The 24,565-nt window shown below is 42.1% G+C and overlaps 1 protein-coding gene across 11 annotated transcripts in view; it reads left to right on the top strand.

Moving 5' to 3' along the window:
* Nucleotides 1–14,608, top strand: part of kirrel3b (kirre like nephrin family adhesion molecule 3b) — a 161,829-nt gene extending 147,221 nt beyond the window's left edge. For 2 of the 11 annotated variants that reach the window (XM_084351633.1, XM_084351631.1), the window contains exons 10-16: nucleotides 1,983–2,083; nucleotides 4,601–4,799; nucleotides 6,311–6,418; nucleotides 6,924–7,007; nucleotides 7,319–7,428; nucleotides 8,161–8,247; nucleotides 9,651–14,608. In XM_084351633.1, coding sequence (XP_084207759.1) covers nucleotides 1,983–2,083; nucleotides 4,601–4,799; nucleotides 6,311–6,418; nucleotides 6,924–7,007; nucleotides 7,319–7,428; nucleotides 8,161–8,247; nucleotides 9,651–10,112 — 1,151 coding nt within the window. In that variant the 3' untranslated portion in view covers nucleotides 10,113–14,608. Of the gene's footprint in view, nucleotides 1–1,982; nucleotides 2,084–4,600; nucleotides 4,812–6,310; nucleotides 6,419–6,923; nucleotides 7,008–7,318; nucleotides 7,435–8,160; nucleotides 8,248–9,650 lie in introns of all 11 variants that reach the window. The other 9 variants (XM_084351630.1, XM_084351628.1, XM_084351629.1 and 6 more) reach the window with 6 other exon arrangements.
* Nucleotides 14,609–24,565: the final 9,957 nt, after the last annotated feature.

The following is a 24,565-nucleotide window of genomic DNA, read 5'->3' as shown; positions in this document are numbered from 1 at the left end:
GGCAGAGAGCGGGAGTTTGAGGGAAGTTGGCGGAGAAGCGAGTTGTCTCACTAATCAAGAAGCTGCCTCGCTTGCCACCCCCTTAAACCCACATTCTTAACCTTAACCATCACAAGAGACGCGCTAAATGTTTGATTTTAACTGCTTTTTAAGGGGCCTTGTAAAAACTGGAAGCCTTGAGTTTGTTTTTTTGTGTGTCAGTTTGGGACCAAACTAAATCTAAGAATCGAAATCAAGAGAAAGAGGGCATGTCGGTTTGTTTGTGTATTATTTTAAATTGAATTATCCCCACAATGCGTCTCGAGGGTCTAAAAGAAAGATTCGCCAAAAGAACACCCAAATCGTCCAGGATGTGGTCATCCTGCACTGCGAACGAACTGAAAACTGCTGATTGAGGCCCACGTGTTTTTTTTCCAGACATGATTGATTATGTTGGCTCCAAATTTGACATCTCTCGGTGATGATGGAAACAGCCAGCTGAAAATAATAATAATAATTCTCTATCCCCGTCGGATAAAAACAACATATCCAGGGAAAGTCTTCCTCTACTGCTTGCGTCATTTCGGCTGATCTTTACAAACAGATATCTGCATTTGTATGTTTGGTAATTTGAAACAAGGTAATGAAAAGATAAATTGCATCAGACGGTAACTGATTGGTTCAGATGTTGTATTTCGTTTTCCCTCTTTTGCTCTCCACACTTTCTGCATTCAACCAAAGTTGTCCCTTGCCTACATATTCTGCATTCATATGCAGATTGCGGAGTGTAAATTCTCATGTACCTTAATTCTACAAGATTACCATCTGTCTTCATACCACTCTTGTTAACTGCTTGGAATGACTATATGAAATATAAAAGTATGTTCGGGTCACATCCACGGCATTGTTCTCGTACTGTATTTGCATTTATTTAAATAGAAAACACACGTGAACCTCTGTATTTTTTGCTGTGCTGGAATTGTACTTACAGTGAGCTCTTCAAGACCGAAGGGAAAATAGACTTGAAAGACAGAATTGGGTCATGTGTGACATCTTGTCTTCATATTAGTGCTGTCACCTGGCGTGAACAGCCTCCGGACCAGATGGCAAGCAGACCAGTCGTTTAGGCCGAGCTGCCCTTGTCAGACGAGATCTTGTAGCCTGACCAAGGTTTAACACACGCTGGCTCCGAGTCCATACCTGCAGCTCCTGTTGACTGAACTGTTTACACAGTTTATAACTCCAATCAAGTCATTCCATTGAATCAGGCTGAATCATCCGGGAGAAATCTGAATTTCACAGAACAAATTTTAAAGATTATAAAAGATGTATTTGTAGTTACAATGTGAGCGATGAATAATACAAAGCTGCATGAAAATCTGAGATAAAACATTTTGTTCGACGGAGTTTGGATGTTCCGTTTTATTAATTCATACAAGTCACTGTTGGATTGTGTATAAGCGCTGATGCTCGATGTTTACTTGTTTGCTAACCTATTGGTTCAGGGATCAAATCCGCTGCAAGCAAATTGATTTGAGGAGATAAAGCGGACAAGTGTCTCATCTCCCTGCAGTGGTATTTTTCTTTTTTACATCTTTGCAGTCCTGAATACTCTCCGAAGAACTGCTGTAACACTCTCCAGCAATGTCTTTCTCCATGGGAGAAATCAAGCCAGCCATAAATCAACAATTTTCTTGAACCAGAATGAGGTCTGGGCCCTCACTTAAGCCCTTCGTTCAGTCCTGGCGTGTCCTTGGGTAGACTGTACCGAGGGATGAGGCATGTTCATATTGCACTGCAATATAATCTTCCCCAGGAGTCCCAAATTACTGAACACTTCAGGTGTTACTGCTCGGAACAAGAGAGCAATGAGAATATAATGTACCTCAAAAACTCGATTGAGCAGAATTGTCATAAGACCTGAAAGTGAAAATGAATTTAATAATTCATGTTTCAATTTCTGTGACTCATCTTCAAACTTTTTTATGATTGTTCTTTTTCAGGGCCACCTACTATCTCCAGTACACAGACTCAGCAGGCTTTACACGGAGAGAAAGGACAAATCAAATGTTTCATTCGAAGTACGCCTCCCCCAGACCGCATTGTAAGTACATCTGGGCTATTTATTTTTTCTGATTTCAGCTTTGTGCCAACTTTGACTTTTTTTTTATGTTATTGCAAGGACACATCCAGTGCTGTAATGCATGAAGAGGTATTTTATGGATCTGTGGAACCTGAACAATGCAAATTATTTCCATCTTTTTTCATATCTGAAATATAAATGCCTGACTGAACTATTGATCTGTTAACTACATATGGACAGCACAGGCAAGTAAATAAAAAGAAAAAAAGTTGAAGGGTTTTAAAGGATTAGCTCCATCATTTGTTTTGCTATGAAAAGGTGGGCATGGAAAGTTTGAATGCTCAGATTCTCATTTAACACACATTTATGCTCTGTTAGCACTGATCCCATTAAGATTTATGGACCTTATATAAACAGTCTTCTCTCTGAGCTCACTTTGAGATTATTATTAGTTTGTGTGTGAATGTGTGTGAGTTAATTGCCATACTTTGTCATCTGATGTGTGTCTTTATTATACTGATGTCTGGCATTAACAAGCAACATAATTAATAACCAGAATCTTTTGGGATTGGTGCATGTAGAGGCCGGGCTGCAGGGTCAAGTATCAGGCCATCTTCTTTTCTTTTGCTCCATGTCATAGGATTGTGTTTAGATGTGGTGATGTCAAGTCAATGATTAGAAATCACACATTTTTCTCAAAGGGCTTTACGGTCTCTCAACCACCTCAATTAAAAACACTCCACGAAATGATTTCAGAATAACTTCAAGGAAAGCTCTTCACTTTATTCACTTTGCGTCCTACAGTAGAAGTCAATTAACGGTGTTCTTTCGCTTCAGAGTAAACTGAAAGCACTTGAGCCAAGGCAAAATTTGTAACAATGTAACACCGCATTTCACAACTCTATTAGGCCACCTGTCCATTATTCCAAGCTTGATGTTGAATGTGTTGTTTATCCTCTGGGAACCAATTTGTCTTTCTCGCTCTTTAATGTATTTCCGTCGTTTGTTAGTTGAAAATCAGAGAGAACGAATAATGTAATTCTCACCATGGTCACCCAAAACAAGCCTGCACTAAGACGCCTCGAACAAAACTAGCCACTAAATGGCATGTGTTACATTATAATAGCACTGCATAAATAAATCCTGTATATGCAAATAGCTATTGTTATCCAATGTTTTTGAAGAATAATGCTTAGCACTGCTCACATCCACCAACACCAGCATGCGGTGTATCCAGCATTGCATCAGTCCTGCGTGAAGAACAATACATTTTGCCCCGGTGAGATCCAATTTATATACTTTTACGAATAAGACAAGCACTTATTTTCCAAAAAACCCACGCCAAAATCCCCAAAACTGCCACATATGTGTTTCTAATATTCCAGTTATAAATTGCAAGAACCTCAAATGATCCAAACAATAAAAATACATGTATTTTTATTTTACAACATTTTGAATCTTGCTCTTTTTGCCATCATAATAATGTACTGTAGTCCAACTAACACACAGTATTGCTTTCCCTACCTTCTAATATTCTTCTTGTTCACAGCAAGCACTGCTCTGCAAATGGTTGCTTTCAGTCTCCCAACAGCCAGAATCCAAAAAACACAGTATTACAAACACCACGGTGAGAAGAGATCTGCCTGGAGTAAACGCAGTTTGCAATTATCTATCAGACATTAGCTCAGTCTACAGATGCCAGCGATATCTCAGTCAGCTGGCAGCTTGTCAAACAGAGATGAACAGCAGCAAATGGCCGGTTAACAAACACATTTTAGCTGCAACATTTTTACCCATAATGTTCTGAAGTGTTTTAACCAAAGCAGATATAACGTTGTTGGTGTATTCCTACTGACTCAGTGCCATCTGATAACTCTCTGAATCACTGAGTTATGTACCGTGCAAAATGAGCTTATAACAGAATACCATGTAGCTATCCATTTATTATTGAGCCCTAGGTTCATCTATTCATGGTCATCGTGCATCTCCATGGAGATGTGTACCATTAGCAACATACAGGTGACGTCCATAGTGTGAGAATCATCCGAGAACATCAACGTGAAATAACATAATGACCCTCACAGTAAACACCTTCCAGTGAACTCGTGCACTCATTGAAAGGTGGATTCACTGGTCAACACTGGGTCACAGTGTGAAGCACAGATATGTGCTGGCTTGGTTAGCTCTTGAATACTATAGGTCACTCGTCCAGTCGTTGTTAGGGTCATCATTAGCAAGTTCCTATTCTTCTGTTCGCTGACCATGTTGAGATAGCTTGTGAGACTTTACCAAAGGAGCAGGATTGTCAGCTATAGCTTTTCAAAATCACAGAAAATTGTACAAGTGGAGGTTTCAAGGTTTCGTTATTATTCCATCATCCTCAACAAAACTTGTTGTAAATGCATAATTAGAGTACAGTCTACTATGAAATGGTGGGCCTACACCTATAGACAGTGGCCATGACAGTGGACAGTAGCTACACTGCTAGCATGTCTTATTGGCACACAATTCAACTCTTCACCCTGTGTCTTTTTTCAGGCCTGGTCATGGAAGGAAACCGTGTTGGAGTCTGGAACGTCCGGCCGCTACACCGTGGAGACCGTCACCACAGAAGAAGGAGTAATCTCCACGCTGACCATGAGTAACATCGTCCCGGCTGACTTCCAGACCATCTATAACTGCACGGCGTGGAACAGCTTTGGCTCTGACACCGAGATCATACGCCTTAAGGAACAAGGTGGGAGCCAAGGTTCGACAAGTTCCACCTTCCTCTTCTTCAAATCACATGACTGTAGTTTCCTACAGTACATAGTGATAGACGGTAGATAGTGGTGTTCTGTGTGCATCACCGTGGCTGTGGCTGTGCCTGCCCTGCGACCTTGGCCCTACATTTTAAAGTGATTGGGTTTCTGTATGAATGTGCTTTTCTGTGTGGGTGCAGGACAACAGGATTTCATAACAAACCACCAATGAATAATTGATAGTTGATGCACAATAACAAATACAAATCTTGAATAAATGTATTATATTAACACAATTTTCAGTGTATCTGTGTATGGTAAATGTTTGATGGAGCACTTTTATGTGCATGAACAACATTTGAGATTTGTTTTAAATTCTGTAAGATATAATTTGTTCAAAATTGACATTTTATCAATTCCAGCTGCAACTTGTTAATACAGAGTTACATTGCATGGCCTACATTCTGATGTACAGTACTGTAACTGTGGTGATGACACCATTACATTCCTGACAAATTAGTTTTCTGGGTTAACATAATTTAATTTGAAGTGGTAACCTTTTCACATAGGCTGTGTCCTGAATACAAACATCCTGTGCTTCCTGCTGTCTTTATGTAGAAGAGTAACTTAAAGCATTCTCCATTTCTTTTGCCTCGAACATGAATACTTTTTATCCGTCGACCTTTTCCCCTCTACCGTCGGGGAAGCTGTGTTTTCCATCCACTTATCACAAACGATAAATTATAAGCTGCTTATGTGAAAGTGACATTGATCAATGAAGACATTAAATAGGCTTTAATGGTGTAGGCAGAGCACTTGGTTGTTTTGCATTTGTTTAAAATGCGAGAAGGTCATAAACGTGGGCTGGTAACTCAGATCATTAAATGTGCTTTAATGAGGACCTTTAATGTCGGGGGAGCATATAGATGCAGGTTTTAATCTCTTCCTCGTCGCAAATGCAACATCCACGCAGAAACACGCAGACGTGGTTATGCTTAGACGAATGCCCACACTCAATGGAAATAAAAGCCTCCAGTGAAATTCTTCTTTCAGCTTAAATGAGTGTAAATTAAAAGTTATTAGACAATAGGATAATGAGTAGGACAATATTGGTGTACAAAAATGTTCACCCTCGCTGATGAGAAAAGGTTTTGTAATTAGTTTTCGTTTGAATTTGCTGTCATTTGGACCTACGGTACAGAGCTGTTTCCTTCTGTGGTATTGTGCCTGTGTGTTTTTATTGCATGGCCTTGTGCCTGAGGGATACTGTCAGAATCACTTAGAGGGATAAAATATAGCATATCTTCCCTTAGTTCTTGTTTGCTGCAGAGACAGAAAAGGTTGGGGGAGATGAGGAGAGTCGGTGCATGTGTGTGCCTGAAAGACAACGGTTGCCTCTTCATTACGGCTGCGCTCTGTTGTGTACGTTCCGTCATGTGCCCCGCACAGTTGAAATGTTTGTACTATCGGATTGTGGAATGACATTTCTCCTCGTTGCTCTCCGCAGAATCGCTCCCAGTGGCGGTGATCATCGGCATCGCCGTGGGAGCTTTTGTGGCCGTCATTGTCCTCATGGGCACCATCGGGGCGTTCTGCTGCACCCGCTCCCAGAGAAGTACGTCTCCTCGTCCATGTTACTTCCACTGAAGCATGCATGTCAAAGTACTGTTTCGCCCCCAAGCACACAAATAAAATGTCCATCTCCTCAAATGGAGATATTGATTTAATTAACAGTAATGGGGAAAAGAATCTGCTCTTAAGGTTAAACAATTTTGGTTGTCTGCAAAAGAATAAAAAGACATGGCCAGCATCTTGAAGAAATGTCTGTGACAATGTGAATTGCTGGAACATGCTGTCACACTTAATGGAAGATAAAATCACTTACGGAGATGGACATCTTTTTGTGGTGCACAGATAGCCAGATTGTAATAAGGGCTCATTTCATGCAATCTCAGTCTGGCTGCATTCGCTTGTGAGGCTATTTACATCCTGCGTTATGTTCACTGCCACCCACCCATGTACCAAGTGACTCAGGTTAGAGACAGTCAGACGCTGTCTCTATCCAAGACCCGATTTGTGCTACTGGTCCCTTCAGCATGTCTATTGTCTGTATACTACAGAGGAAGCGCACCTGGTTATGCCCTCACTGCCCGTCTCCATCTGTGCTCACCAGAGAGAACTTGCAAGCAAAATTAAGACAGAAAGTAAGACTTTGTTATATGACAGTATCATCAGCATTATCCCAAACAGAATGAGCCACCGTGGAAAGGCTGTGTGAGATTGCATATGTATGCAGAAAAAAAGATAATCTTGTGTTGGCAGGAAGCAAATGATTAATAATGCTTTGTATTGTTTTCGGGGGAATGGGGGAGCTCTCACAGACCAAACCCGGGGATCTTTTTAGCTAAATTCTGTAATGCTGCAAACTGCACGGGGAGAAATGATAAAGTCAACAAATACAGAATGCTGTTTATCCAGCTTATTGAGATGCATGTGTCTCATCTGTTTCTGCCAGATCTGAAAGGAGTGGTGTCGGCGAAAAACGACATCCGGGTGGAGATTGTGCACAAGGACCACAATGCAGCACGGGAAAACGAAGAGCACACCTCCATGAAACAGCTGATGGTGAGTGTGAGTGTCACAACATACTACTTTCCACTTCTTGTTGTTGTTTTTGGATTTTTTTTTTTTTTTTTTTGCATGTCCTTCTTGAGCTGTCTGTAACATATTTTCTAAGGGGTATTTTGTGTGAATTATGTTGTTTTGCATGCACAGCAATGGCAGAACAGAAAGGCATGTAGATATTGAGCTGCAGTCAAAGCAAAGGGGCTATATTTACCTATATGATGCGGCTCGCCCAACGAGCAGAACAAACCCCAATACATTGTAACTATGGAGATGCTGATGCATACTGGGTAATCCTACAGTGGGTGTACTTCTGTATCTACATGCCTTCTAGACATACAAAGAACTGTTTCCTCTTTGGATCTGTACCAGTGTTTTGGTTTTCATGCGGCTTGCTCCAGGGCTGGGCTATTTGCAGTGTGCGGTTTCGGATTAAATTTTCTTTCAAAAATACTTCATACAGTCGGCACTTGATGTCAGTGCAGGGAAATGAGCTTACCCACCTTACAAATCTGCATTTTGTAAAGATAAATAAAAGATATTCATAAATGCATTATTAATGCTCCCTGCCAGCTCTGAGTGAAGGTGAAGCTGTCTGACTGATATTATAAAATAGAAGCGCGAGTGATAAATGTGAGATCCTTCCATCTCAAAATGTCTTTTTTCATTCTGAGTGCAAGCGATTCAGAGGCTACACAGACTCTTAGTATGCTCTGCTTGATTTCCGCGCAGGTCGAGCGAGGGGAGTTCCAGCAGGAGTCGGTCCTGAAGCAGCTGGAGGTGTTACAAGAGGAGGAGAAGGAGTACCAGCACATTAAGGTACGACTCACGAGCGGCGACAAGGAGGCGCGAATGCGAGAGAGTGAGAGGTGGTGAGAGAGAGGGAAGGAACGCCTTTGGGGCAGAGGGTGGTCTTCAACTCTGGGACCAAAAATAGCTGAAAAGCATTAATCCCTCTCCTGCTACACGTGATTTTCCGAGGACACGTCCGGAGGCAAAATGACTCTCGTTAGAGGTCTGATTTTTATTAATTAGACTCTCATCAAGGGTGGTGCGAGAAATCTGAAGCCGGTTGGCCCTTTAGCTGTTATTTAAGTTACTTAAGGTGTTAATTATGGGTTTTGGAGAACATATTGGACAGGGAGGAAGACATGCTGATTATTCTATCTCAGAAGCATCTTTCACCATTTTCAATGATGCAGGCCTGGTATGTCATTATTCAAAACTCAATTTGAAATATACTTATCTTTCTTTTGAAGCAACAATTTGTTCCCATCAATGCGCTATCTGTCAAATCAAATCCATTAGGACGTGCAGATAAACTTCAGTCTGTACACGCTGTCCAGAGACAAATTCAGAAGTTAATTTGGCCTCTTGTCCAAACCAATGTTGGCCTTGGCTCCCTCGAGTGGGCTTCTGTTGTGTCCGCCTGCTTACCTGCTCCCTCCGGGGGCCGGATTTTTTGATCCTTGTTAATGGCAGCGAGCATGAGGTGAGAGCAGAGGGGGGACTGAACAAGAGATAAAGGCCAGACGCAAACAATCTCCCCGTCTGCCGTCTGATAATGACAAGCATAACGAGGATCCTCTCAGGTTGCCGCTCTCATTTTCCCCATTATGAGCATTCTTCTTTTGGGATTTGCCACCATGTTCACCATGCTTGACATTCACATCCATTCACACGAGAAAAACATGAAATAGCACACGCGCACGCACACACACGCCCTAACCGGACCCTTAGCAACAGCACGATGCCTGCAGCGTAGCAGACAAACAAGTGTCACGGCTGTACCCTCAGAAGCCTTTTCAGGGCATACATGAAGTCACAGACACTACGAGTCGTTTAGGTCCAATTAAGGCTGGTATGTGAGTGAACTTTGCAGTGACACGTTAGATGCCAAACTATGAATAATCAAGGCCCGTTTAATTAGCAAGAAACATGCTTTAAAGGTTAGCATGGGGGCTGACTAAATCCTAGCACTAAGCACTGTTTTTCTCATGATGCACACTGCAGCCTGTTTCCTTATTTATTCACAAATGTGAATGGTAATTACCTGAAGAATGACCTTGGTTCCTAAGCTTTGAGAAGAATTCACGTAAATCCATACAGACAAAGGAATGATTTTCTTTTCCTTTACCCCCTTCTGTTTCCTATTTTAATTAGGTAAAGCCTTGACATAACCATTTAACAATGCTAATCTGTCTTTCCTGTGTTTTCAATAGGACCCTACTAACGGCTACTACAGTGTCAACACCTTTAAAGAGCACCACACGCCCACCATGGCTGGCAATCAGTCCACCGAGGTGAGGAACCCCACCAACACAGGTACCCTGGGCAAGCAGCGGGTACCGACGGGCATGTCCTTCACCAACATCTACTCCACTCTGGGAGCAGGTCCCAACCGCCTGTACGACTACAGCCAGCGCTTCGTGCTGGGCATGGGCAGCAGCTCCATTGAGCTGTGCGAGCGGGAGTTCCAGCGCGGCTCACTCAGCGACTCCAGCTCTTTTATCGACACGCAGTGTGACAGCAGCGTCAGCAGCTACAGTAAGCCGGACGGCTACGTGCAGTTTGACAAAGACAGCAAGGCATCAGCCTCCTCCTCTTCCCACTACTCCCAGTCCTCATCGCAGAACTCAGACCTCACCCGGCCGCTGCAGAAGCGCATGCAGACCCACGTCTGACCACCAGGGAGGGAGGGTGTTTGAACGGGGTGTAACAAGCAGCCAGGATTGTAAAACTGTGACAGAATCAGCTCCCAGGAGCCCCTAAAGTAACTATGTTACTGTTTCCTCTGGACACCTGGAGGTGCAGGGGCTGATTGGCTTTAACACACTGTGTGACTTGTTGAGACTTCTCAATGTCCAGAAAAGTGGATCAAGAAGCCTTATATTTCCCTCCTGCTTAACCCATCGACCGCCTCCTTTTTTAACCCATAATCAGAATTGTGCCACAGAGAGGTTATTTGCCAACACAAGCTTGGACTTTGAACATTCACTACTTGGATTCTCCAGTGGGATTGTTTGCAGAGGACAGGAATACCACAAGGCTTTGTGTGACAATCAGCTCCCATGGCAAAGACCGTTTTTTGCCTTTTGAAGATTGTCATTCATAAAAACTCAGCACGAACGGCACGGTAATGAGTGCAAGCCAATGTCCTGCTGCTCACTCGTAGTTTGAAGCACAAAAATGAATGTGCATGTGGTTTTTAGTTGTTAAAGCGATAACTCCCCCCTCCCTCCCCCACCTTCCCTTCAAACACTGTATGTTAAGCTTTTCTTGTTGAAACTGGTCTCCTGTGTAGGTGGAAGAAAACTTTCTCCATGTGCCCACAGACGTCTCGAACGTTTGAAAGAATGGCTGTTTTTCTCCCCGCAGCAGTATCTGGGCCACAGAGCCGGGCAGATAAAGAGGGGCTGAGATCTCATTTTAAATCCCTGAGTCATTATTTTACTGTGACACTCTGCGATAAAGAATATCAGTGTACATATGTAACTGTAATTTCTTTTCTAGCTTCTAATTTCTGACTCTGTTTTTCCTCACGGAGGACTCTAAACGAGACACGAGCGCCTCTTCTTGTCCATATCTACTTTGCCTTGAGGGTATGTTTGAACTGTGTCAATACAAACTTTGACTAAGCGAGATAGGCATACGCTATCAGCTCCTCTGTTGATGGAGAGCTGGATCCGCCACGGTGTTACAGCACCAATTCTAGCTCCAAGGCACGCACGCAGGAAAGCCCACAAACTGCAACATATGTTGTGCTTGTGAGTTTCCCCTGCTAACGCCGCAGATCATCAGCCATACACTTGAGGGTACCTGTTCAATGAAATGTAAACATATTTTAGCTGAGCTTCTTTATTGTGTGGTTATCCCATTGCTGTTGTCAATATCATTGTTGACACTGGAGCATAGTGCATCCTGACTGCATACCTACTTGTGATCGTGGCGGTCATCAAGGGAGACGAAAAGCAAATTTAGAAAAAAATGTGTTTTTATTTTTGCTGTCCGCTGTTCACTTTTTTTGGCTACTGTGGAGCTGATGGTGGCGCACTGACTCTTTTTCAAGTGCATCGTTTTTATTTCGTTCCGTTCTGCACTGTGTGTGACATATATGAAATTGGATTTATTATTTAATCACTGACACTGTATTTGTTTTTCTTAGCCGAGAGTAGAGACAGAGAGTAGTGATTTAACTTGCAGCTACACAGACACTCATACTTCATGTGAAATTTCAAAGTGAGCCTCGTTGTCAAGAGTGTCGTAAGTCATGCGCTGTGCTTGTTCCGTGGCAGAACACAAAGTGGTGACTGGGGAGTTTTGCTTTTTTTTTTGCAGCACCGAAAAACTAAGAAACCTCATGCCGATTTGAGCATAGTGCAGATACTGTACAGCAAGTGGGCAAAAATGTCTTCTAATCAGGATGCTACCACGCTAGCACCCTTTGTCGAGTTAAATTCGGACCTCTAAGTATGACAGTCTGTGATCAGAGTGTTGTCTCCTTATAGCAGGCCTCTATTGATTGAAGGGCAACCCTTTACAGAAACACGGATCATTTCTGCAACAGCCCTGGTTACATCACACATTGCATCACATTTGATTTAAGCCATCAAAAGCCTCATATACCCTTTGTATTTCAAGGTTTGTTCCAGCCGTACTTTATAGAATCAGCTTGTTTGTTATTCGATCAGATCTTTGAAGGGTAAAGACGAGTTCCTGGAAAATAACAGCTTGCTGTTGTGAAACAATCCTAAAACAGTGGCCCGCACTGTCAGTGTCACTTCTGTTTTCTGTCGAATCAAACAAAAACTTGACAGAAAGTATATTAGGTTACGATAAATCTTATCTAATTATGTAGTTTTTTCATAGTGCAGCTGTCAGCTGGGATGAAGTGAGCCTCAAACTATGAAATCTGCTTCTAAAACCATGAAAAAGCCACGCGCGGCACTTCCAACAAAAGCAAGTTGTTGTTGTTGTAAGCACTTTACATATGATTATATTCAAAGCAGTTGAATGGGGTTTTCCACTTGAGTGGCAGTGGTTTGGACTCTAATTTTACAAATGGATTGGCGCCCATTGTACAGCTTAAGACAAAAAGCTCTGTTTCAACGCTGATAATCCAGCTTGGCACTTAGCAGACTGTATATAAATCTCTAATTCTGTCTTTCTCTGTATATAATTTTTTTCCTGGCTTTTCTTTCTTTCTCAGTCAGATTTCATTATATTAGAGCTCAACAAATCCACATGGCATCAAAAACTGCACGACAGACAATCATTTTCTCTTTGTTTCCCTTCCAAAAAATTTCATCAACCTTACTTGTCCCTCGCAAATTACATGAAAGGCTTGTGTGAGCAGTTTCTCTTCCCCCAGATCTCATGGGGAAGACTCAGACTCCGTACACCGAGCACACAGGAGGCTATAGGATGAGAAGCCGAGCTTAGCTGGTGCAGCTTTGAAGTGCGATGCAGTAAGAGGTTATTATACCTTCAGCCCTTCTGAGAGATGCCCAGATGCCCAGCAATATATTGCATTTGGCACCATGATGACTGTCAAGTAAGCCTGCTCCATTTTTTATTTCTCTCAACATTTATGAGTGCAGGAGGACATTCTTGCCCTGATATCAGCCACAGTCAATTACAGTGTGATCTAGTTTGCATAGGGCAAGATACAGTTTTCATTTATGTTATTATTTGCATATATTATGCATCATTTTACATCCACAGTGTCAAAAGTGCTCACTATTCAAAACTTATCATAACGCAGACTTGCAGCCTGTCTCTCCCTAAAAACAAAACAAATTTGCTTTCCCGTCCAAAGGGTCCAGTTTTACTTATCTGATGCAGCCGATCCAAACATAATGCATTTTCCCAGTCCAGAGAATCTGCACACTGCACAGCAAACAGATAAATATTTGATAGGCCAGCCTTCTGTCCCATACACCCATGGCAGCAGCCAGAGTGGGCATGAGAGCACCACAGGATGCGAGTGCCATGTCAGTCTTTGGGAATCAAAGCCCGTGTGGGGACAAAGTCTGCCCTACTCACCTGCGAACGCCTCTCCGGCTGGTGCTGGCGGCGCCTGTTTGCCTGGCTATGAGCGGCGCACAGATGCCAGGGCATAACAGATGAATAAACACAAAGACCCAGAACAATTACAAGGGGTTGCTGCCCTTTTCCCTCATAAAACAAAGCAAGCCTTTCATGGCGGGAGGATGCGGGGCAGTCTATTATTCAGAGATGCTAAAGACTAGCCTGTAGCAAACCGGACATTTCTGGGGTAAGAGACAGAGGTTATAAACATCAGATCGGTTTCTAAAGGCTCCTCTGCCCACTGGCTATATTATATTTGTTTACCGCACAAAACTTTTTGCTTGGTCTGAATAAACTGGAAAAAAATGCATAGAGAAGTGCTGAACATTAGTACTGCCAATATCTAGCCTATGCCTGCAAAGGGTGGTTTACATAAGGCTTTTTGAAGTCTCCCTCATTGTACGATAGGTGTTGCTGTCCACAGTGGAACACATTAAGGACGGTGCCATTTGAAGCATTGAATTGATCATTAAAAAAAAGCCCTTTCTTTACTGTGTAAATGCTCTCTATCACTGTTTATCTCTTTCTCTCTCACTTTTCTTTTCTACCAATCAATACCTTGTTAGTACTTTAATAACAAACAACTACAAGGAAAAGGGCCTGGGCTAAATGGTGTTTGCAAATAGTCCTCGGGGTTCGCTTTAGCCCACAGGGCACACCGGGATTCAGTGCAGTTTGGTTTGCAACACTGTACGTTGCAAACCAAACCGCACTGAATCCAGATAGGTCACAGCTAATTGAAAGAATCACAGGACAGCATTTGTAAGTCAAATGAGTACGCCTCTCTGTGATTGGTTGAATTGTTCCCGACTCCAAATGAGGCGAACTGGTTTGCAAATACTGCATGACCCAGGTCTAAAAAAGTACTTAACTTAGAAAGGTCATTTCAAGAGTTTGTATAAATAGTGAACCATAAGCATAATTGTAATGAAAAAACAACATGTAAATTCTACTGGGTAAACCACTATTTTCAGGCAGTGGCCCTCTGTATCTAAGAAAAAAAAGAAAAATGGTTGTATTTTAACTGTACTGGTCTGTGAATCTATGATGCTTTTGCTCTGTATATTTGGAGAATAAAAATGATGTTTGAGTTTGTGTGTATGTTGCACTTCTGTCTATCAGTGAGAATAAATAAGCAGAATCATTAATATTACAGGAAAATGTACAATGTTCAGGGAAAAGATATGAATGATTAATAGCCATGCTGAGACGCTACTTCAGCTCAGTGGAAGGAAACAAGGACACATGTTCACACTTCACAGGAGCTAGCTCAAAGTTCGTGCAGATTACAACGAGTTCACTTTCATTGTTCACAGCTGAAGTGAATTTTGAAGTTCACAGTCCAAAAAATGAACTAGTTCACATTTGCTGCAGATCTCCTACAATTCAGTACAAGTCTGTCTACTGATCTCACCCATTGTTAAGGATTCATTCACAGATATTTCCCAATACTGGCCAAATATTTCAACTTGATGTGTCGATTCAACAGACATTCTGATTTGTATTTTCTGGCCCGGCAGGCACACTTTGCATAAAAAAATATTTATTTTCAGTTGTATTTTTCGACTGATTTGTTCATAGAACTTGTTAAAATATTAATATCAACCTACTATGGACCATTTGCTCCATTCAGCAATTGCTGCACAGTGAGCAATTTGAGGGGGGAGGGTGGCATCCCCACTCTCCATCCCCTGACAGAAGAGAGGGGTTGCTTAGTTGACTATGTTAGTCTAGTCGGCCAGAATCATTGATTCTTTTGTCTTATTTAGTTTTGTGCGAGTTAGAATTCATGGCCATGAACATGGCTCTGACCCAGTGTGCGAAATACCAATCTAAATGTTCTCAATATGCAGTAGGCCTATAACATTACAAGATTTCATGGATGCAAGCCAAGACAATCAGTCTATAGCCTACATGACAACACACACGAATGCACTTCACAATTTTTGATAATCCAATATGCTATAGTATTCGTAAAGCAACACTGACATAGGAGGTTGCATTGGCTTAAGTACGATCAGACAGATACACCATTGAACACATACACAAAGCACATTGGCCTAACCGTGCAAACAGGCCATCTCTCAAACTGAAAAAAGCACCACGGCAGATGCTAACAGACAGACAGACAGACAGACAGCCTACAACAAGCCAAACAGCACCACGGCGGGTGCTCTCTCTGACCACAACCAACCACAAGACCTACATAACCTGCGGTCTTTCCATTCGCCCACCTGCTTCGATGTCCAACCAGCCGGCAGGTCACCTGTGCTAGCAGCAGTAGCAGTAGCAGCTAACCTTACCTCAGCACCTGCGTCTGCGTCTTCGGAGCACTCGGCCTCAACTTCACGATGTTCTTCTGGGGAGTCACTGGGTGGAGAGGGTCCTCTGTTCTGGTACCGAGTGGGCCCACTGTGCTAGCTGCACCGGCATCGTCTTCCGGTGCCTCTTCATCTCTGAGTGCCGCCTTTTTGGATGTGAACCCAAAGTGTGTGAGCGATACACTCTGGTTTAGCTTTAGCTTGCTAGCCATGTTTAGCATGACTTCTCAACGTCACGTCTTTCTTCTGTTTGGCGCACATGGCTAATTTGCATACGTGCGCAGGACCGGCTGCTCCGCTTGGCAACAAATACAACATATGTGTGAATACATGTTTTGAATTCTGAATACTGGACATTGTGAGCTTAAACACATTTTAGTGACCATTGTAGTATTTTATTTTTTCGTCAGAATTTGAGACCCCCTTCAAATGTTGCTTTTGAGGCTTTCAGGGGGTCTCATGGGTCGAGCCCCCCCGGACCCGCCCGTATTTCGCACAGTGCTCTGACCCTTACATACCAAGCATTGAGCTTATTGACACATACTGAAAAAATATAATGTAATGTGTAAAAATACAGTGTGAGATAGAGAAGGAGTCCTCGTATATTTGACAATCCAACATATCGCCATTGTACTTCAGGCATATTACAAAATATAATGAACAAAAAGTTCCCAGAACATGTGTTTATATATATATATATATATATATATATATATATATATATATATATATATATATATATTTCTGTTGCATAAGGGGAGTTGTGCAAACATCAAACATGTCCACCCCCCAAATATTGACAAATCTCCTACTGGTTATGCACATATAGAAGCCCTTTATTTTTTTTTCTGCTGCTTTTGGCTGTTGTTGTGTCTACAAAGCTACTGCCGGCTGTTAAAATCAAAACAACTATATCTTGTGACAAACTCACTTACCGAAGCTTTTTTTGTGATCTGCACCGGTTACATCATCTTAGCATGAGAGAATGAAGAAGAAATTAAGAGGATGCTTAATAAGGGGGTGTAGAATTACAGCTTACTTAGAGCTACAGCCTACCAGTGTGGCGGCACAAGAATAGAAACAATCACACAGTTGCACGCCTGATTCATCCCCATCACTAGCACACAGTCGGCCGCTGATCAGCCACTCTGAGCACTTTGTGCCTGGCTCAAGCACACTTTTACTGTATTTGTTAAGAGAGGGCAGACTGCTGTTTATTTACTTCCCCCTTTGATATTTTCCTAGGCAGGCAGTCAGCAGATTCACATCATTACATTTACAAGCAGCCCTTTAATCCATTAATACGACCGTTGCAGTCTTACTCCAAATTAAATGAAATCACATAAACACCTTAGCCTGTCTCAAGTACTGGCTCCAATCCTACACAACTGAAACTTAAAGGTGATTTGAATTCCCTCATGCATAGAGTCAATACAATGCAAGGGCAATTACTCTTTAGCTGGATTAATCCACTTGCAGCCTGCATGGAAACGTAGCATTCTTGAAGTCCTGCATCAGAAACAGTTCTCTGATTTGTGAGCACTGTGCGGCTAAGAAGGGGGGAAAAAAGTAAGCGTTTCACCACTACAGATCAAACCAGCACCCAGACAGACAAAGGACTCTCCGTGCCTACATAAGGTTACCTCAAAGCAAGAGCTATAACCAGTCTGGTCTTGATATTGAGAATCCATCTGCCAAGAACATGATTTCCCTGGAAAAGCTTCTCGTTGCTGAGTAAAAAAAAAATGTTTTGCAAACATTATACAAATAGCGCCATTTGTGATGGATTTGACTAATCATAGAGATCCAACTCATTACCAAGCAGATCGAGGCCAGACATTTGCTTACAGTATCGCTTTAAACGCTCTCCTTGGAACTAGTTATTGGATGACACTAATCACTCACATTTCTGCCTCACCCGACAAAGTAGAAAGCTTGCCGTGCTCCCCACGGGCCTCACCTCGTCCAAGAGATACAGTATTGTTCCAAAATGACACATAAATGACTCCGCATCCTTTCAAATGAGCTGTTACGGCGGGCTACTCTGTCATGAATTACCTTGGCAGATAATTGCATTTGGAATCCAATTTAACAAAGGCACAAATTTAGAACGAATGGCAGACTAAGCGTTTGGTGCACCGATGCACTCCATTATAAAATAGTCAGAGGCAAGTATTCGCATGGTGTGAGGGAAAAAGTGGTGGGAGGTAGCAGACTCAACAACACAAGTGAAGTGATGCATCCAACAAAACTTAACATGTTTTTGTTGAGGTCATCACACTGCTGTGTGCTAGCCAACATTTACATTCCGATTCGAATGTTTTTCTCCCTGCTTTGACTGTCTCATTGGATTGTCAGTCAAACTTGTTTATGTACTCCAAACTGTAAACCATATGGTCTAATAGCAAGCTGAAAAGTGAGTTGAGTGACATGTTGAAACAAAACTCCACACTGCTGCTTCCTTGATGCAATTGCCTATGAAATGCCTCCTTTATAGCCATTTGTTTATTAAGGACAGCTGTTTCAGAGGAGAACTCACTCAACCAGCATCTGTCTGTTCGAGAAACATGTTGAAGAGGATGCCTAAAGTAGGAATATAAAATTTCATCCGCTAACCGCACATCAGGTAGGGGGAGCAGAATGTGTAAAGAAAACACTAATAAAATGTGCTGTAAGCATCCTTATTTCAAGGTATTGCATTTTGGAAAATCTAGTTTCCACATCACGCCTGGACATGGCTTTGATTGGCAAGTCAGTAAATCTTTCAGGCCGGGCAGGTTTGTAGCATTTGAGCACTCACAGCCTCTGGATGCCTCCACTCAGCAGGGCTGCATTATTTAAATCAGAGGAGGTGGTGCTGTCTATGAAACAGTCACATCCGCTCCTGTGAGCACTGCACATGTGAAATGTCCTGCAAACTAAATGATAGATATTTGAAAACATCACAAAGCATGTTCCTTTCCAGAGACATTCAGAGGTTAAATGTACAACATTCACTGCAATTAGAGATCAAAACAAATCCAAGTGTCATTCTCTCAATTAAATTCAAAGAAAAAAAAAGACCAATGCATCCAACCATACACCGCTCATGAAACTGGGATCAAACTGTAAAATTTGGCAGTGCTGATCAAATATGAATCAGGATTCTGTTACTTCATAGTAGGCTTGTGTGTTACTGCTGTTACACTGTACCCAGGCATACACATTACTTGCCCATCACTACTGTTGTTTTGCTTTTGATGGACACTACAGTAATAAAGTGAAGGTGTGTGCCACGTGTTGCAGCAGAGTCACGTAACGGGAGTAAGAAGAGTTGACCAGCAAGATGATGCTGGACGATTTGTTTGTCAAAAAATGTGCTTATTTGGCAATATTTGATTTATACTCGATGCTAAATGAAAACTTAAATACAGAAAATGACAGAAAAAGAGTTAGTTACCTCACTGAGAAGTTGGAGAGGTGCGGACTGTCGCCTGCATCTAACAGCCACGTCTTATTCTACCGCAGACTGCGTAAAACTATTTTGTGACATATGTTGGATTTTGCTCTGTAGACTTTTTTTTTTTATGAACGATAGCGGTGAGTACTAAACTGACTGAACATATTGTGTCAACTCGTGTTTCTCCAGTTGAATGCTTTTAATGTGAAGCTGCCGCTGAAGGAAATGTTTGGTTTTCATTTGCAGTAAATTAATACAGTGCTCTACAGATAGTGAGCGTCCTTTCTCTTAAAAAGCCTGGTGTACCGTGCTGTCACAAGCTTTAATAGTCGTTGGGAAAATTGCATCACCGGAGAAACCCTACTTTATAGCCTTTCTACCACTTAAAATGTTTTCAGAACCATATTTTAATGTACCAATTAGCTCGGAGACAAGGGAGGCCGCCATTTTGTGCACTGTTTTGAAACATTGGCTCACGTATCTCAGATTCAGCCAAGTCGCAAGGTAATAATGTTAGCAGTTAATGTCCAGCAAACCACAGATACGTCCAAGATTGACATTTGTACCAAACGTAGCATGTCACATTCACATTATATGCTTATTAGCTACAAGCCACAAGGCTGCCAAACAGCTGACTGCAGTTCGAGTCACACCACTGGATATTTAAGTGTAGATAAGATAGTTTAAGGGCATCTGGTGGCATTTCCAGCCATGTTTGTGGCAACCAAAACCTGCTATTTTTCATGGCAAGTCGGACCATCTCGATCTGTGATCGTGGCTATCAAAAGAGGTATTTTAAGCCAAACCATGATGTTTCTCTAACACTTAGCAAGTGGCTTTTGTGCCTAAACCTTACCAGAGCATAAGCAGAGCATTGTGACAAGTTAGAAATAGAAGCAAACATAAAGAAACGTCCAGTTTGAACTTATCTGCGGTTTTGCAGAAACATACTAAGCTAACATTTATTCTGGTGATTTGGTTGCTCAGATCAAAAGAAAAATTAGGCAGTGCTAATCAAATATGAATCATAAATGTTTTTTTCTGAACCATATTTTTATCAACTGTTCAGCTGTGACATAAGAACCTTTCTTACCAGGCTGCTATGTTGAAAACAGGCATGTTCACACGCAGCTGTCCTGGCTACCAAAACAAGAGCATGCCCAGAGAAAAAGCTCAGATTACAACACACACAGAGGGAGTGTGACTTCATAACCTTTAATTATAATAAATACATAAATCATGATAGGGGGCATTGTTTAAAAAGAAAAGAAAAAAAGCTGAAATGCCTTATGTTGCTCAGAATTACCCAAAGATGAAGCACCCATTTGCAGCTGGCTGTGTGAATTTCAATCAACAAAATGCATCAGAGCAAAATTCACTTACTTGTTTTCACTAAAACAACTTGCAGGTGTATACTGCATCCCTCGCTGTAAACAAACATTCATCCTTGGATTTGTCTTTATCCTTAGATTTTCATCCTTTTCTTTTCTTCTACAAAGTTTCCTTAATAGATGCTTAGTCCACAGCTGAAGTGTTATTAAAGAGCTGTGCCTTGCCAGCTCCTGGGGGGTAAATAAAACAAAAAATCTCATGGCCTCGTGAGGGCACTGAAAATCGACCGAGGTGGCACAATGTTTTTTTTCTTCCTTTCCGCAGGAATGTGGATTTAAAGTTAGTTAAGATAAATAAATCTCCTCTCCTGATTACAAGGCGACTGCAGAGTCAATCCCAGGGAGCATCTTAAATGAATTATTGATCCCATGACCTTTCCCCGTGTTAAGGTTTGCTCTTGTTTGTTCCAGCGCTGTTGACTGGACTCACACCACGGGCACTTTGGATTGATCAAATGTTAGCTTTCCATATTAGACTGTTAATTATTCTGGCTGTATTTGCACAGTATTATAACAGGTGAAGCATGGGGCCGTGGGCAGGTATCATTAAACATGCCTCAGTACACACAGACGTGTGTGTGTGTGTGTGAGCTCTTACTTTCTGATTTATAGCCGAATTGATTGAAAGAACGTTTTCAGCAACATAATTGCACAGCGTCCTTGACATTTGAACACAAAAGTCAAACAAAGTTAACACACAATCTTTTAGGTCTTTGGGGGGAAAAAGTGTTACAGATATTCGACTTAATTATATTCTCCATCATTCACGTGTTAGACGTGGCTTGTTGACAGAGGAGCGTCTGGATCAGGTTCTATTGTGCCGATTTAGTGGAGAGAAATGTCAACCAGTTAATCTTCTGCCAGTAATGATGTGATAGATGTGTCTTCTTTACAGGGGCCTGCTTTAATTTAATCTCTGGCATGTTGACATTTTGCAAACGCAGACAGACTGAAGTATATAAATTGTCAGAGGGTGGTATAAGAAAAGAGGCTTGGCCAATTGTACAGCAAATTGAGCATGTGCGCCCAACAATCATCATTTCACTAATTAAGGTTCGGTTTGCACTTCAGTGATGAGGGCTCTTTCTAATGGTTGGAGCTCTTAAATTGCTTTTCATTTGGAGTGCATTCAAAACAAATGGAACAGCCCGCAGACGTGACATTTGGAGTGCAAGCCTCTCCTTTTGCAAGTCCATTTGTTCAACTTGTCTCTTTGAGTTGGAAGCGTTCAGGAAAATGCTAGCGTGTATGAATATTAATAACACACGGACAGTGGACGCAGGGAGAGGTTCTCAGCGAATAACACGAGCAGTTGTTTCAGCAGCTTGAGACTCTGTTTCAGTCTGTCTGAAACCGCAGCTTATCCAGTTAATTCCTGTAAATCGTGATGAAACATTGTTTATTGCAGTTTGATGAAAGAAAGCGATGACCTTTCTCTCAGCTAATCCGCTGAAATAGAAGATTTCTTTCCCAAAGCTAGAATACAGAAAAACAAGACCTTGGTCTGTGATGTTATCAAGAGAGGGGGGCTGGAGTTTTTTTCACTGATAATAAATGGACGAGTTTTTGCTGTGCCGTTGATCAGCTTGGGAGGGAAGTGTTTGGACAAACATTGACTCAACTCCCATGGTTTATCACATAGATAAACCGTTTTGGAGTAGCTTACTTCCTTGTGCTAAGAAATTCTCATGCTCTCACAGGTTTCAGAGTTGATAATGAAGGCAATACTTTCAATGGAAGATGCTCTGGCAGATGAAGGCCAGTGAAACTTGCAGTTGAAGCTTATTCAAAGCCTGTCGTTTTTTAGAGGCTGACAAGAAGCCCCGTCAAGTATTTCTTTGTGTGCGAAAAGAAAAACATTTGACGTGACAATGCCAGAGCACAAACAGACTACAATGTCATGATACAGCAGCATTTCTAAGGTGAAGATAATAAGGACGATAGCTGAAGAGCGGTGCAACAATTGAGGGAAATGGTAACTCAGAGGTGGCAGAAAGAGTGTAAAAAAAGCCAAAGATGGTCGCCGGTAGATCTCAGTGTGGTTTCATCCCGAGTGTGAGGCGAGGAGGTGGGTGGGTGATGGACAGGCTCAAAGTGCAGAGTGTCACAGACGCTCTCACAGCCTTAGATGACTGGCAGTAGGCAGATGGCTTCCTTCATGCAGAGCAACGAGAGGGGAAGGGTAAAAGAAAGAGACAGAGGAGAGGTGCCCACACATCACCCTTCAACCCTTAACGATGCTCACCCCGCCCCCCACCCACCGCTTGGCCAAACTAGCGCCCCACATGGCGCCCCTTGCACAGCTGCTGGCACCGACGTGACTCACGATGCCATGTTTCTGCCTGCTGGATGGAGACAACAGAGTGTCTTAGTGAATGTGTGTGAGTGTGTCAGAGAGACCATTTGTGTGTGTGTGCGTGTTTGTGTGTGTGTGGAACCGGGGCACATGGGGAGTGTAAAGTGGGTCAGGGAAAAGAGTAGCCAAGGCTTCACAGTCGGCCGGGATGGAAATGGGGGTCAGGCCAGGCCCCTTCTGCCCCCACAATTCACCCCAGAGCATGAGGTCCAGCGGAGGGTGTAATAATGCCTTAATTGTGCCATGGATGGGAGTTATTGAGTTATTCACACAAGCGAGGGAGGAGGGGGGGTGGGGATTTAGGCCCAGGGGTTGTGACCATGCCTGTAGTCAAGGAAGGAACGAAGGAAGGACAGAAAACAATGAGTCACTTCTCTAATGAGCTGAACATTCCCTCTAAGTGTCTCTTGGTCAGTCAGATGTAAACCGTTCACATTACAAAACAACCTCTTTGACTGCATTATGTGAGCTGAAAGTCACTAATTAGGCACACAAAGCAGAGGGCAGAAATGGGTGATGCAAGATGCCAGTGAGTGTTAATACTGACTGGATTCTTTTTTTTAATTTCATTTAATTGTATTTTATTTAAGAATTTTTCTTCCTTTCTTTTTCTTTTCCTGTCCTTTTGTTGAAGATGACACAGTGTTTGTAACAAATGCAAACAGTCCATAAAGCTCAAAAACTTTTAAGGGACTCCGTGAAAATGTTAGACTGGAGATCATGGCGGAGATCAAACTTTACGGATCAGATATCACAGACTTGCAGATATTCTGTTTAGAAAGCCTAAACTCTGCTCATTTATGCGAGGATGCCAATCAGGGATTATGGTTCCACACTGCCCCCCTGTGTTCACCGCCTATGACAACATGTAATTCCTGTCAGCAGACTCTCGGTGCATGGTTTATTTTCTGTACATTGGTCTGAGCAGCGTGAAATGGTCTCTCTACGAAACTCACAACAATTATTTGAGGCAAAATTGCATTGTACAATCATGTTACAACACAATCACCATACGTGTGTTATGACTCAAAATGAGTCATATGTTGTGATTTCATCCCCGAGTCTCTGAAATGTTAGTAAGCTCATTTGCATAATGAAGAAATGTTGAACTCATTTACATATACGGGGACAATTTTTGGCACTCAGGAGTAAAATGTCAAGCGTAATCAAGGTGCAGAATTAGGTGATTGAAGAACACCTCCATCTGTGATAATAATTAGAAGTCTATGGATGGAGGAAAAGGGATTTGGAAGTCAAATACTTTTCAGGTGCCTTAAACTCCTTCATCCACAAGGAGCAATTTTCGCCCAAGAAGCCACTTATTTAATTATCTCTCATTTAATTAACCTTTGATGCTGTGAGCAGATCATTTATCCAACACATCAATCTTATTCATCATGTCATGAAATGCATTGTGTAGGTTGGTGTTTCACTGTGTTCCACAAGTTACTTCTTTGCGTTTTGTTTCATAAAGGGCTTTTTAAGATTAACATTAATTCGCCCTTAATGTTAAAAAATCCTAATTAGCTCAGAGACCCAT

The sequence above is a fragment of the Pagrus pagrus genome, assembly GCF_965226575.1.
Source record: "Pagrus pagrus genome assembly, chromosome: 4".
In the NCBI taxonomy this organism is placed as follows: domain Eukaryota; kingdom Metazoa; phylum Chordata; class Actinopteri; order Spariformes; family Sparidae; genus Pagrus; species Pagrus pagrus.
The sequence above is the reverse complement of the archived record's forward strand: the minus strand, read 5'-3'. Positions and strand labels throughout refer to the sequence as shown.